The sequence below is a fragment of the Carassius gibelio genome, chromosome B3 (genome assembly GCF_023724105.1).
Source record: "Carassius gibelio isolate Cgi1373 ecotype wild population from Czech Republic chromosome B3, carGib1.2-hapl.c, whole genome shotgun sequence".
NCBI classification, from domain to species: Eukaryota; Metazoa; Chordata; class Actinopteri; order Cypriniformes; family Cyprinidae; genus Carassius; species Carassius gibelio.
This window is the reverse complement of record NC_068398.1, coordinates 161,088-176,876: the sequence shown is the minus strand read 5'-3', so window position 1 is coordinate 176,876 and position 15,789 is coordinate 161,088. Positions and strand designations below refer to the sequence as shown.

Here is a 15,789-nt window from a genome sequence, read left to right as displayed (position 1 = left end):
TCCTTGCCGCTGTCGCCTCTGGCTTGCTTAGTTGGGGTCACTTCATCTACAGCGATATCGTTGACTTGATTGCAAATTAAAACAGACACTATTTCAACTGAACAGAGATGACATCAATGAATTCAATGATGAACTGCCTTTAACTATCATTTTGCATTATTGAGACACTGTTTTCCAAATGAATGTTGTTCAGTGCTTTGGCGCAATGTATTTTGTTTAAAGCACTATATAAATAAAGGTGATTGATTGATTGATCATTATGTCAGGCTGATTGGGTTAGAATGGCAGACTTGACATGTTAAAGGAGGTTGATGCTTGAAATCATTGTTCTTCCATTGTTAACCATGGTGACCTGCAAAGAAACGTGTGCAGCCATCATTGCGTTGCATAAAAATGGCTTCCCATGCAAAGATATTGTGGCTACTAAGATTGCACCTAAATCAACAATTTATAGGATCATCAAGAACTTCAAGGAAAGAGGTTCAATTCTTGTAAAGAAGGCTTCAGGGCGTCCAAGAAAGTCCAGCAAGCGCCAGGATCTTCTCCTCTTTAGGAGAAGAGGATTCAGCTGTGGGATCGGAGTGCCACCAGTGCAGAGCTTGCTCAGGAATGGCAGCAGGCAGGTGTGAGCGCATCCGCACGCACAGTGAGGTGAAGACTTTGGAAGATGGCCTGGTGTCAAGAAGGGCAGCAAAGAAGCCACTTCTCTCCAAAAAAAAAACATCAGGGACAGATTGATCATCTGCAGAAAGTATAGTGAATGGACTGCTGAGGACTGGGGCAAAGTCATATTCTCTGATGAAGCCCCTTTCCGATTGTTTGGGGCATCTGGAAAAAGGCTTGTCTGGAGAAGAAAAGGTGAGTGCTACCATCAGTCCTGTGTCATGCCAACAGTAAAGCATCCTGACACCATTCATGTGTGGGGTTGCTTCTCATCCAAGGGAGTGGGCTCACTCACAATTCTGCCCAAAACACAGCCATGAATAAAGAATGGTACCAAAACACCCTCCAACAGCAACTTCTTCCAACAATCTAACAACAGTTTGGTGAAGAACAATGCATTTTCCAGCACGATGGAGCACCGTACCATAAGGCAAAAGTGATAACTAAGTGGCTCGGGGACCAGAATGTTGAAATTTTGGGTCCATGGCCTGGAAACTCCCCAGATCTTAATCCCATTGAGAACTTGTGGTCAATCCTCAAGAGGCAGGTGGACAAACAAAAACCCACTAATTCTGACAAACTCCAAGAAGTGATTATGAAAGAATGGGTTGCTATCAGTCAGGATTTGGCCCAGAAGTTGATTGAGCGCATGCCCAGTCAAATTGCAGAGGTCCTGAAAAAGAAGGGCCAACACTGCAAATACTGACTCTTTGCATAAATGTCATGTAATTGTCGATAAAAGCCTTTGAAACGTATGAAGTGCTTGTAATTATATTTCAGTACATCACAGAAACAACTGAAACAAAGATCTAAAAGCAGTTTAGCAGCAAACTTTTTGAAAACTAATATTTATGTAGTTCTCCAAACTTTTGGGCCACGACTGTACATGCACTCCCCCCATCCATGATTCCTGCCGGCCCGAGACTCAAACTCACAACCCTTCAATTGCGAGTCCGACTCTAACCATTAGGCCACAACTTTCCCATTTAAAAAAAAGCATCATTTGTTAAACTGAGGCATTCATCAACAACATACTAAAACTACAATTATTTGTAAAATGCATCCTCGTGTTCATAATTCTGGACATCTGCAGCAGTATTTCTCATCATTTCCATCTATTTTAATGTAGGTTTTATTAACAAAATTTGGGAGGAGCACGTTCAGATAATTAACAAGTTGGGGAGCACTCAGCAATCAATGGTAAGAGGTATATATACAGCAGTCTCACCTCAATTCATTCAGTCTTTCAGCAGTTTGATAGCTTTATTTAGTGTAGCTCATGACTGTGGCAGGACATATGGGGAACACTAAAACGTGTTGGTCAACATTTTTACTGGCCAGGGTAGAAGCGGGATGTAGTTAGTTTCTGTAAAACCTGGAAGGTCTGTCCAGGTGGTTGGCAAACCCAACCAGAAAATCCCTCCTGGTCCTCTATATCCCATTCCTGTGTTGGCCCCACTATTTGATCATGTCATTGTTGATATTGTAGGTCCACTTGTGCGCTCCACAAGTGGATATCAATATCTTTTAACAATGATGTGTGCAGCTACTCATTTTCCGGAGGCCATTCCTCTATGAAACATTTCTGCCAAAGTGGTGTTAAAGGAGCTGCTAAAATTTTTCTCCATGTTTGGTCTGACAAAAATCATTCAGACTGACCGTGGAGCGAATTTCATGTCTTGTGTGTTCACTCGTGTTTTGAAACAGCTTAGCATACAACAAAATTGTCATTCAAGACATTCTGACGTAGTTCCGTGTAGCTGTTTTTATTTATTTATTTTTCTCCAGAACTTTATCTTACTATCACTCTCTGTTTTTAAAGTGATAAAATATCACTTAATTCACACCATATTTCTGATATTATCGATCAATCTTATCAGATTAATTTTGATCGTTCACTTTTATTTTATATCCGTGAGTGCAGTACACTTGCAAAGTGTTAGCACTCGTTAGCTTGTCATTAGCGTTTTCATTCGAACCTATCGCTGTTTTCTTTTCTCCTCTCCTCTCTCTCGCTCCAGTTTTTCAAGTTCATCAAACAACCGCAATAAGAATATTTCATCAAGCACGTGAGAAATGGCTTCTCCTGCTATTGTTATCTGCACCTCTTGTCACATGTAGTTCAAGTTCAAGTTGATTCTTGGACAAGATGGCGCCTGTGTATTTGGCTTGCCGTCTGCAGTTCTCATGTTTTCTTCTCTTTCTGTCTGATGTGTCGTTTACCTGCTGTATGCGGCTGGTGTACGCCCATCAAGCTCTCCTAGACATCCGCATCTCCGTTGGGGTTTCATTAGCGAACTTTCACAGCGTGGACGTGGAATGCCCATTTCACAAACCGTACAAGCCTCCCCGAACCATCTTCCTGCACAATATCTGCCGGTGGCCGCTAAACGCTAAACGAGGTAGCCGCGGAGGTTACATGATGAAACTGAGGGCTTATTTACAAGCTGACATTTCGTTTGGACACAGATCTCTAGCATGGCACCCGCGGGACGCGGTTTACCGATGTCTTCGTCCTGTTCTCCCTCTACATCTGAGTCATGCCACTCAGGTTGATCTCCGCAGTGTTGGCCGACGTGCCCGGCAGAACAGAGTAAATCACGGAAATCTGCGCTCATTGAGAAAAGCGCCCTCATCTCACGTGTCTATTCCTCCACCTAAGTTGGCGCTAATAAACGCCCGCTCCGTGGTGAATAAGACCTTTTTATTAAACGACTTCTACTTTTCACACAACTTGGATTTTATGTTCATCACAGAATCATGGATAAAGGTCGGTGATTTAACTCCCTTCTCAGAACTGGTTCCAGCAAACTGTAAATTTTTTAACTCTCCTCGTCCTAATGGATGCGGGGGTGGGATTTTAACTATTTTAAATAACTCTCTCCTCACGCTGCCGGCTGGTCCCTGCAACGGCCTTCCCCAGCTTTGAAACTCAGCTCCTCCTCCTAGATTGGAATGGTCCCATCTGTATAGGGGTGATATACTGCACTCCACTCTTCACTAAGGATTTTATACTGCAATTCACTGAGTTCATTGGCAACATTGCCACTATGACCGCTTCCTTTTGATGGACGACTTCAATATTCATGTCTGCTATCATTCAAATTCCCTATCGCAGGAGTTTTTTGACTTAATAGATGCTTTTAACCTACTGGAGTGGGTCAAAAACTCTACCCACACTCAGGGCCACACACTTAACCTTGTGTTATCTTATGGGATTGATGTCACTGATATTGTTATCTCTGATATTCCTCTCTCTGATCAAAAGCTTATTTTATTCTCACTGTCTCTTCTGGAGCTTTCTCAACCCACTACTGATCCTGTTATGTCGCGGTTCTATTCTCCTCAGTTCAACACAAACTTCGACTTGTGCTTTACTGAACTATGCTCTCACTTGCACTTGGACCAACCTTTATCTGGCCTGGATGCAGATCAGCATCTTAGCCTCTTAAATTATGCCTGGCTTAAAGTAGCAAATGTGACTGCTCCTTAAGCCCCACAAACCCAAACCAAGATCAGATATGTGGCAAAATTCTGACACTCGTCACCAAAGACAAATATGTAGAAAGGCAGAACGCAAATGGAAACGGGACAGGCTAAGTGTCTCCTTCCGCATGTTCAAAGACTCTCTTACAGCATAGCAGAATACTGCTAAATCAGCTAAAGCCGCATACTTCTCAAACTTAATTGAATCCAATCACTCTAACCCTAAGGTCTTGTTTTCTGTCATACATTTTTTTTCAAACCCATCTGCTAAATTGTCTGTTGACTCAGATGCTCTAATTGAAGACCTCCAGAGATTTTTTTATTAACAAAATCACTAAATTAAGGATCAGTATCTGCCCTAAATTAACTCTCCCACCTATTAAGCCGCGCACCTCCTGTGTTTGGGAGGCTTTTGTTCCCATTAACCTCCAGACACTGAAGGATGTGAGCGCCAAGCTCAAACCTTCATTCTGCCCAAATAATATAATTCACCCGAGATTTTTAAAATTAATCATCAACTCGGTGGGTCCAGGTATGGTATCCCTTATTAACAAGTGTCTAAGCACTGGCTCTGTTCCGGCCAATCTTAAAGTGGCTATGGTCACTCCTCTGCTCAAGAACCTTTCATTTCCAAGTTGTTAGAGAAAATCGTGTTTCAATTCAATTCAATTCAAGTTTATTTGTATAGCGCTTTTTACAATACAAATCGTTACAAAGCAACTTTACAGAAAATTATGTTTCTACAATATTTAGTAGTAGCTAGTAGTTTGTGCACATTTGACAGGATTTTAGAAAAAAAAAATAATCATACAAGCTGTAGTCAAGCTAGACGATGAACCATCAATATTATTAAGTTATTATATGATGCAGTCACACATGTAGCAATAATTGTTAGTTCTGTTTGTTGATTCAGGGTTAGCATCATCTGAGGTCCTCTGAGGGTCAGCATCATCTCTTCTCAGGTGTTCTGGATCCAGACTGGAGCTTGTGTAAATCCTAGAAAAACATAGAAACAAAATAGAGACATCATTAGAATAGCTGCTGATCCAACAAAGTAAAATTAGTTTAACCCAAGCTAATGAATAAAAATGCACATTTGATCAGATGCAACTACACTCACAATTTAAAAGATATATTATTCGTATGCTTGGCGAAAGAGATGTGTTTTTAATATAGATTTAAACAGAGAGAGTGTGTCTGAACCCCGAACATTATCAGGAAGGCAATTCCAGAGTTTGGGAGCCAAATGTGAGAAAGCTCTACCTCCTTTAGTGGACTTTGCTATCCTAGGAACTACCAAAAGTCCAGCGTTTTGTGACCTTAGGGTGCGTGATGGGTTGTAGCGTGGTAGAAGGCTAGTTAGGTATGCAGGAGCTAAACCATTTAGGACCTTATAGGTAAGTAATGATAATTTGTAACTGATACGGAACTTAATAGGTAGCCAGTGCAGAGACTGTAAAATTGGGGTAATATGATCATATTTTCTTGACCTCGTAAGGACTCTAGCTGCTGCATTTTGGACTACCTGTAGCTTGTTTATTGACGAAGCAGGACAACCACCTAGAAGTGCATTACAATAGTCCAGTCTAGAGGTCATGAATGCATGAACTAGCTTTTCTGCATCAGAAACAGATAACATGTTTCGTAGCTTGGCAATGTTTCTAAGATAGAAGAATGCAGTTTTTGTAACATTGGAAATATGATTTTAAAAAGACAAATTGCTGTCTAATATAACACCCAGATTTCTGACTGTAGAGGAAGTAACAGTACATCCGTCTAGTTGCAGATTGTAATCTACAAGATTCTGTGTAGTGTTTTTTGGTCCAATAATTAGTATCTCAGTCTTATCCGAATTTAATTGGAGAAAATTATTTGTCATCCAATCTTTTACATTTTTAACACACTCTGTTAGCTTAGATAATTGGGAAGTTTCATCTGGTCTCGTTGAAATATATAGCTGAGTATCATCAGCATAACAGTGGAAGCTAATTCCGTATTTTCTAATAATATTACCAAGGGGCAACATGTATATTGAAAATAGAAGGGGACCTAGGACGGATCCTTGTGGCACTCCATATTTTACAGATGATAAATGAGATGACTCCCCTCCGGACAGGTAGGATCTAAACCATCTTAGAGCCTGCCCTTGAATACCTGTATAGTTTTGTAATCGATCTATGAGTATGTCATGATCTATGGTGTCGAACGCAGCACTAAGATCAAGTAAGACTAGAAATGAGATGCAGCCTTGATCTGACGCAAAAGGCAGGTCATTTGTAATTTTAACAAGTGCAGTTTCTGTGCTATGGTGGGGCCTAAAACCTGACTGAAATTCTTCATACAGATAATTTTTATGCAGGAAGGTGCTCAATTGAGCAGACACAACTTTTTCTAAAATTTTAGACATAAATGGAAGATTTTAAATAGGCCTATAATTTGCCAGTACACTAGGATCTAGTTTTGGTTTCTTAAGAGGCTTGATAACCGCCAGCTTGAATGGTTTTGGGACGTGACCTAAAGATAACGACGAGTTAATGATATTGAGAAGCGGTTCTTCGGCTACAGGTAACAGCTCTTTCAGTAATTTAGTGGGTACAGGATCTAATAAACATGTTGTTGGTTTAGATACAGTGATAAGTTTATTTAGCTCTTCCTGTCCTATATTTGTAAAGCACTGCAGTTTATCTTTGGGTGCGATGGATGAAACTGAAGTGTTAGACGCTGTAGAATCTACATTCGCTATTGTATTTCTAATGTTATCTATTTTATCAGTGAAGAAATTCATAAAGTCATTACTATTTAACGTTGGTGGAATATTTGAATCAGGTGGCGTCTGGTAATTTGTTAACTTAGCCACTGTGCTAAATAAAAACCTTGGATTGTTTTGGTTATTTTCAATGAGTTTGTGGATATGCTCTGCCCTAGCAGTTTTTAGAGCCTGTCTATAGCTGGACATACTGTTTTTCCATGCAATTCTAAAAACTTCTAAGTTAGTTTTTCTCTATTTGGGTTCAAGACTACGAGTTACTTTCTTGAGAGAGTGAGTATTACTGTTATACCATGGTACAGTATGTTTTTCTCTAACCTTTTTCAATTTGATCGGGGCAACAGCTTCTAATGTATTAGAGAAAATAGTGCCCATGTTGTCAGTAATTTTGTCTAATTCATGTGTATTTTTGGGTACAAATAGCAGTTGAGATAGATCAGGCAGGTTATTTGCGAATCTTTCTTTGGTGGCTGGAACAATAGTTCTGCCCAGACGGTATCGCTGCGACATATAGTTAATATCAGTTATACGCAGCATGCACGATACAAGGAAATGGTCTGTAATATCATCACTTTGAGATACAATATCTATAGCAGTAAGATCGATTCCATGCGATATAATTAAATCTAGTGTATGATTAAAACGGTGAGTGGCCCGGTGACATTTTGCTTGACTCCAAAGGAGTTTATTAGGTCAGTAAACGCAAGTCCTAATGTATCATTTGCATTATCAACGTGAATATTAAAATCTCCCATGATTAGCGCCTTATCAACTGTAACTAGAAGGTCTGAGAGGAAATCTGCAAATTCTTTTAGGAATTCTGTATACAGCCCTGGTGGTCTATACACAGTAGCCAGAGCAAGAGATACATTAGATTTCTTTTGCATGTCTGACAGAGTAACATTTAGCAGAAGTATTTCAAAAGAGTTAAACCTCTATCCTGTTTTCTGGGTAACATTGAGAATATCACTATATATTGTTGACCAGTCTGACGGGGCTCATGCTTATAACAGTAGTTTGGTGGAGTAGACTCATTTAGACCAAAATAATCATTTGGTTTTAGCCAGGTTTCAGTCAAGCAGAGTACATCAAAACTATTATCTGTGATAATTTCATTTACAATAACAGTTCCAACACTTTTTGTCAAATAACTGTATATATGAGGTCTTTTAATCTGGGTTTAGGGCTGCCCACAGCACTGAGTCCGCTCTCCTGCGAGTGCTAAACGACATCTATCTCTCCACTGACTTTGGAGACACTGTGGTTCTAGTTCTCCTAGATATGTCGGCGGCTTTTTTTCCCTTTATTTATATAGCGCTTTAAACAAAATACATTGCGTCAAAGCAACTGAACAACATTCATTAAGAAAACAGTGTGTCAATAATGCAAAATGATAGTTAAAGGCAGTTCATCATTGAATTCAGTGATGTCATCTCTGTTCAGTTAAATAGTGTCTGTGCATTTATTTGCAATCAAGTCAATGATATCGCTGTAGATGAAGTGACCCCAACTAAGCAAGCCAGAGGCGACAGCAGCAAGGAACCGAAACTCCATCGGTGACAGAATGGAGAAAAAAACCTTGGGAGAAACCAGGCTCAGTTGTGGGGCCAGTTCTCCTCTGACCAGACGAAACCAGTAGTTCAATTCCAGGCTGCAGCAAAGTCAGATTGTGCAGAAGAATCATCTGTTTCCTGTGGTCTTGTCCTGGTGGTCCTCTGAGACAAGGTCTTTACAGGGGATCTGTATCTGGGCCCGTATTCATAAAGATTCTAAGAATCCTCAGAAAACTCTTAATTTAGCTTAAAAACTTTTATGTAGGAGTCTTAGCTTAAGAGCGATTCTGGATTGATCTGAGAGCAACTCTGAGTAAGGAAAAGACAAAAACTTTCATTTTAGTGAGGAGGCGGGGTTGACCCCATTGCTATGTATGACACAATCTTTTGAAGACTGTGATTGGTTGGTTGTCCAAGAAGAAAAAATAGAGTGATTTTAAGTAGAGGGTCTATTCTAATTCTCACTTTGAATTTACATGCGTAATTTTTCCTATTTGCCCATTCTCTCTCACACACACAGACACACATTATATGTGTGTATATAAATCCTTTTTTATTTACCATGATTTTAATTTCCTACAAGGTATTTGATTGGCTTAGAATGATAACAAGTGTTCCATTCTTTCCAATTACAGTGATTGCTGTCATATTTAAGTGTCAGTTTGAATGTTAGTTTTAATGTATCAAACATGGAATCAAAACGAAGTAGGGCGAGAAAGCCAAACTGGACAGAGGAACAGTGTTTACTGTTAGCCCAGTTAGTGGATGAACACAAGGCCATTCTTAAAGGAAAACCTGGGGCTGGGTGTCACAGCAAGGGACAAGAAGCAGACATGGGAGTTTATAGCACAAACTATTAATGGTTCATTCCCCCTGCTTGTGTGCACCTATAAGCCTGCTATATTCATAAATGCAGTTTTTTGAACCTGCAAGGTGGGAATGTCCAGTGGAAACTAAATGAACTGTGACACAATAAGATGTTCTGAAAGTGCTGTAATTGTGTGATCACTCTGCTTACAGAAGGTTGTGACACACCCAAGTCATCATATTGCATTGTTGCATTTTCCCAGTTGCCAAATATCGTAATGTAGTGATTACTTTAATTTCTGTCGCTATGGCATTTCTGCACTGTGTCGGAGATGTTAGCGTGTCTCTAATAAGATCAGTCACAAACATGATCCCTGCACGATCTAATCTATAGCGATTTATTAACTCACTGTCATCCATTGTCTGCAACACATTTCTTCTGCCTCTTCGTCTTTCTGCCATTTTCTCCTCTGCTAAAGAAACTCTTAAGCCTCTTAAAAGTCCTCTTCTGTGCTCCTAACAAGTTTTACCTTAAGATCTCTTTTAAGGGTTAAGATGCTTTCTGAATTACTTTTTTCTTTACTAGGATTTTTTCTTTAATTTTAAGAGTAAACGCCCACATTTCTAAGAATTTTCTTAGAATTTTGTCACTAGGAGCTACTTTTTGCATTAAGATTTTTTATGAATACGGGCCCTGGATCTCTAGTTGTCCTGGTCTCCGCTGTCTTTCAGGGATGTAGAGGTCCTTTCTAGGTGCTGATCCATCATCTGGTCTGGATACGTACTGGATCCGGGTGACTGCAGTGACCCTCTGATCTGGACACAGACTGGATCTGGTGGCCACGGTGACCTCAGAACAAGAGAGAAACAGACAAATATTAGCGTAGATGCCATTCTTCTAATGATGTAGCAAGTACATAGGGTGTTATGGGAAGTGTTCCCGGTTCCGGTTTACCTAGTTAATGCAGCCTAAAAATCCTTCAACGGATTTGGATATTAAAAGCATATTAGTATGTTATGTGTATGCCAGGATCTAGATTTAAACTGCAAGAGTGTGTCTGCCTCCCGAACAATGTTAGGTTGGTTATTCCAGAGTTTAGGCGCCAGATAGGAAAAGGATCTGCCGCCCGCAGTTGATTTTGATATTCTAGGTATTATCAAATTATCAAATTTTTGTTTTGAGAAAGTAGCGGACGTAGAGGATTATAATGTAAAAGGAGCTCATTCAAATACTGAGGAGCTAAACCATTCAGGGCTTTATAAGTAATAAGCAATATTTTAAAATCTATACGATGTTTGATAGGGAGCCAGTGCAGTGTGGACAGGACCGGGCTAATATGGTCATACTTCCTGGTTCTAGTAAGAACTCTTGCTGCTGCATTTTGGACTAGCTGTAGTTTGTTTACCAAGCGTGCAGAACAACCACCCAATAAAGCATTACAATAGTCTAACCTTGAAGTCATAAATGCATGGATTAACGTTTCTGCATTTGACATTGAGAGCATAGGCCGTAATTTAGATATATTTTTGAGATGGAAAAATGCAGTTTTACAAATGCTAGAAACGTGGCTTTCTAAGGAAAGATTACGATCAAATAGCACACCTAGGTTCCTAACTGATGACGAAGAATTGACAGAGCAACCATCAAGTCTTAGACAGTGTTCTAGATTATTACAAGCAGAGTTTTTAGGCCCTCTGATTAACACCTCTGTTTTTTCAGAATTTAGCAGTAAGAAATTACCTGTCATCCAATTTTTTATATCGACTATGCATTCCATTAGTTTTTCAAATTGGTGTGTTTCACCGGGCTGCGAGGAAATATAGAGCTGAGTATCATCAGCATAACAGTGAAAGCTAACACCATGTTTCCTGATGATATCTCCCAAGGGTAACATATAAAGCGTGAAGAGTAGCGGTCCTAGTACTGAGCCTTGAGGTACTCCATACTGCACTTGTGATCGATATGATACATCTTCATTCACTGCTACGAACTGATGGCGGTCATATAAGTACGATTTAAACCATGCTAATGCACTTCCACTGATGCCAACAAAGTGTTCAAGTCTATGCAAAAGAATTTTGTGGTCAATTGTGTCAAACGCAGCACTAATATCCAATAAAACTAATAGAGAGATACACCCACGATCAGATGATAAGAGGAGATCATTTGTAACTCTAAGGAGAGCAGTCTCAGTACTTTGATACGGTCTAAATCCTCACATATATCATTTTTCTCTAAGAAGGAATATAATTGTGAGGATACCACCTTTTCTAGTATCTTGGACAGAAGAGATTCGAGATTGGTCTATAATTAACAATTTCTCTGGGGTCAAGTTGTGGTTTTTTTATGAGAGGCTTAATAACAGCCAGTTTGAAGGTTATCATATAGGTTTGATATATCATTGAAGGTTTGACATATCCTAATGACAATGAGGAATTAATAATAGTCAGAAGAGGACCTATGACTTCTGGAAGCACCTCTTTAAGGAGCTTAGATGGTATAGGGTCTAACATACATGTTGTTGGTTTAGATGATTTAACAAGTTTATACAATTCTTCCTCTCCTATAGTAGAGAATGAGTGGAACTGTTCCTCAGGGGGTCTATAGTGCACTGTCTGATGTGATACTGTAGCTGACGGCTGAATGGTTGCAATTTTATCTCTAATAGTATCGATTTTAGAAGTAAAGTAGTTCATAAAGTCATTACTGTTGTGGTGTTGGGAAATGTCAACACTTGTTGAGGCTTTATTTTTCGTTAATTTAGCCACTGTATTGAATAAATACCTGGGGTTGTGTTTGTTTTCTTCTAAAAGAGAAGAAAAGTAATCAGATCTAGCAGTTTTTAATGCTTTCCTGTAGGATATGTTACTTTCCCGCCAAGCAATATGAAATGCCTCTAGTTTTGTTTTCCTCCAGCTGCGATCCATTTTTTTTTTTTTTGACACCGTTGACCACCCTACTCTCTTAGCTAGACTGGAGACCTGGGTGGGCATAAAAGGCTCTGTCCTGTCATGGTCCCAGTCTTATCTTACTGACAGAAAGTTTTTAGTAAAGATGAAAGTTTTCCATCTCCATGTTACCTCTGAGCTGTGGTCTTCAACAGGGCTCTATTTTCTCTTTACATGCTACCGCTGGGCACAGTTTTTAGGAAACACTGTGTATCATTTCATTTTTATGCAGACGACACCCAAATTTACATTCCAATCAAGCACAATAATCCTGCAGCATTAAACTCTCTTCATCTATGCTTAGAGGAGGTGAAGGCATGGCTAGCTCAAAATTTCCTATCTCTTAATGATGATAAGACCGAGGTCATTGTTTTCAGCCCGAGTGAAAGGTCCCATTTCACATGCCCAGACTTGGGGAGTCTATCTCCCTTTAAATCTACAGGAGTGTGGAACTTAGGTGTTCTTGTTGACCAGTCTTTAAAGTTTGATAAACACATCTCATCTGTAGTTAGTTACGGTTTCTACCAACTTTGTTTACTATCTAAAATCAAAGGCTTTCTCACTCCAATAACTCTGGAAATGGCGGTTCATGCTTTCATCATGTGTCGGCTGGATTATTGCAAATCACTATATTGCGGTATATCAGATTCTCAAATCTCCTGTCTTTAGTTGGTCCAAAATGCTGCGGCCAGACTCATATATAATTGTCGCAAATATGATCATATCTGTCTGTCTGTCTGCTTCCTGACCTGGTCCCCAGTTAGTCAAGTATAAACACTAAGACTATTTGCCATATTTCTAGAGAGAAGAGTGGCGCCACCCCAAGAGGGATGGAGACCATCTCTTTTAAACATGTTAGGTCTGCACCAAAAGCTCATCCAATTGTCTATGAAACTTATGTTATTCTGTGGGCACCACTTAGACATCTAGCCATTGAGTGATGACAATCTGCTATGCATCTCATCACCACGGTAAGCAGGGAGGGGACCAGAGCATATTACAGTGTCTGACATCTTGCTTGCAAGTTCAAACACCTCTTTAATGTTATTTTTAGTGATCTCCGACTGGCGAGGTCGAACATCATTAGCGCCGGCATGAATAACAATCTTACTGTATTTACATTTAGCATTAGCCAGCACTTTTAAATTTGCCAAGATGTCAGGCGCTCAGGCTCCCGGTAAACATTTGACTATGGTGGCTGGTGTCTCTATATACACGTTCCGTACAATAGAATCACCAATAACTAAAGCACTTTCATCAGGATTCTCAGTGGATGCATCACTAAGTGGGGAGAACCTGTTTAATGTTTTAATCGGAACAGAAGAGCAGTGTTTTGACCCACAACTACGCTGCCTCACTGTCACCCAGTTGCCCTGCTGCAGGGCCTCTGTTGCTGAAACCGAACAATGTACAGGAATCTGAGCTAGATGCATCCAAAGCCATATCTAGAGCCCTAACATTCTTACTGTCCTCAATTAAAGTTTGGATGCGTGTCTCTAATTCTGAAATCTTCTCTGTCAGCCTAACTATTTCCCTGCATTTATCACATGTGAATCCCTTTAATATGCGACAGAGATAGATAAACTGCACATGTGGCAAGAGGTGCAAATAACAATAGCAGGAGAAGCCATTACTCACCATGCTTGATGAAATATTCTTACTGCGGTTGTTTGATGAACTTGTGAAAAACTGGACCGAGAGAGAGGAGAGGAGAAAAGAAAACCGATAGGTTCAAATGAAAATGCTAATGACAAGCTTACGAGTGCTAACGCTTTGCACGTGTACTGCACTCAAATATTGAATTTAATATTTTAATATTGAATTTTATAGAATTTAATTGGATTGCATGTTAGAGCAATAAAAAAATTTTTTTACGTACAATAAACCAAATAGGTCTGTAGTATTAAAAACTTGGCCTAGAATGCTCCTAAAAGGTCAAAGGTCAAGATTGGAGGATTCCTGGACCTACCTCCTAAAAATTCTGACAAAACAATCATACATTATCCTCACAGAAGAATAACTGTGGGATGCGATAACTTAAAAAAATTACAATATGTGAAATTGTCTTCTATTTGCTTGTTTTTTTAATACACTTTTACATGATTGTGAGTGCAAAATTATTTTGGAGATTAGACTCTTCGTGTGACTCGCTAAATATGTCTGACAAGACTAGATCGTTTTCTCAGGATTTTTTCACTGATAAAAGCTTTGTTTAACATTTAAAGTTAGCTTTCTTGACAGCTTATTAAAATTGCAGATTTCTGGTCCAATGATATTTAAAGGCCTATTTTGATATAATACTATTAATATGAAGCCTGTTTTCTGATCACTGTTGCTAATTGTTCCGTTGTTAATAGTAGTTTGCTTATGTTAGCATGTTAATGCAAATATTACTCTATTAATCTATAATAAATTACTATTAAAGACTCTAAGGAAACCCTAAACCCTACACCAACCCTACCCCTACCCCTAACCCTAACCCTACACCAACCCTACCCCTAACCCTACCCCTACCCTTACCCTTACCCTACCCTACCCTACCCCTACCCCTAACCCTAAGGGTTAGGAAAAAGGAGAGTTTTCCCAGGATAGGACCCTGAGGGTCCCACTCTGGGTTGTGCACGGTCCATCCCTCCACTGGTCACCCCCAAATCACATACAGACCAAGAGAGGTCACAGCAGGCCAACTGTTAAGGGCTGTTCATAGGGCTATTGAGGCCAGGGCTATTCAGTTTAGGTCTGGTTAAGTTTAGGTTTGTGCAGGATGGGTCTGTAAAATCCAGGTATGAATCCTGGGGTGTCTGGTAGGTTTAGGTTTTGGATATGGTGGGTTGGTTAGGTTTAGGTTGTGTTATGGTTAGTCGGTTAGGGTAGGGTTAGGTTAGAGTTAGGGTTAGGGTTAGGTTAGGTTAGAGTTAGGGTTAGGGTTAGAGTTAGGGTTAGAGTTAGGTTAGGGTTAGAGTTAGGGTTAGGTTAGGGTTAGGTTAGGTTAGAGTTAGGAGTTAGAGTTAGGTTAGGTTAGGGTTAGGTTAGGTTAGGGTTAGGTTAGAGTTAGGGTTAGGTATATAGGGTAAAATGCGAAATTGCACCCCCCTATAGGGTGGGGTGCACTTCGTTTCTATAGGTCCTAGAGGGCTGAAATTCGGTATATATACTATTTAGAGGGCGCCCGATCGTTTGCACTTAGTTTGGTAGCTCTAGCGCCACCAGGTGCTGAGATGTGGTATTGCACCCCCAGTTGTTTTGCACCTAGAGGTCTGAAATTTGGTGTGTATACTAATTAGAGGACGCCCAGTCGATTGCACTTGGTTTCATCGCTCTAGCTCCTCCAGGGGCCGAGATATGGTACTGCACCCTTACTTGAGTTTCGCAGTGCTAGGGTTGAGTTTCGCTGTTCTAGGGTTAGGGTTGAGTTTCGCAGTTCCAGGGTTAGGGTTGAGTTTCGCTGTGCTAGGGTTAGGGTTGAGTTTCGCAGTTCCAGCCCTAGGGTTGAGTTTCTCTATACAGGTTTTTTTTTTTTTTTTTTTTTTTTGGAGGGGGCGGGGCGGGGCGGGGGTGGCTTAA

The 15,789-nt window shown here is 40.1% G+C and overlaps 1 protein-coding gene across 1 annotated transcript in view; it reads left to right on the top strand.

Annotated features, from left to right (window-relative positions):
* Positions 1 to 2,812: 2,812 nt before the first annotated feature.
* The window catches only part of LOC127952007 (sine oculis-binding protein homolog B-like), a 25,134-nt gene continuing 12,157 nt past the window's right edge, over positions 2,813 to 15,789 (top strand). The window contains exon 1 of the mRNA XM_052550219.1: positions 2,813 to 3,352. Within this exon, the coding sequence (XP_052406179.1) occupies positions 2,813 to 3,352 (540 nt within the window). The remainder of the gene's footprint in view (positions 3,353 to 15,789) is intronic.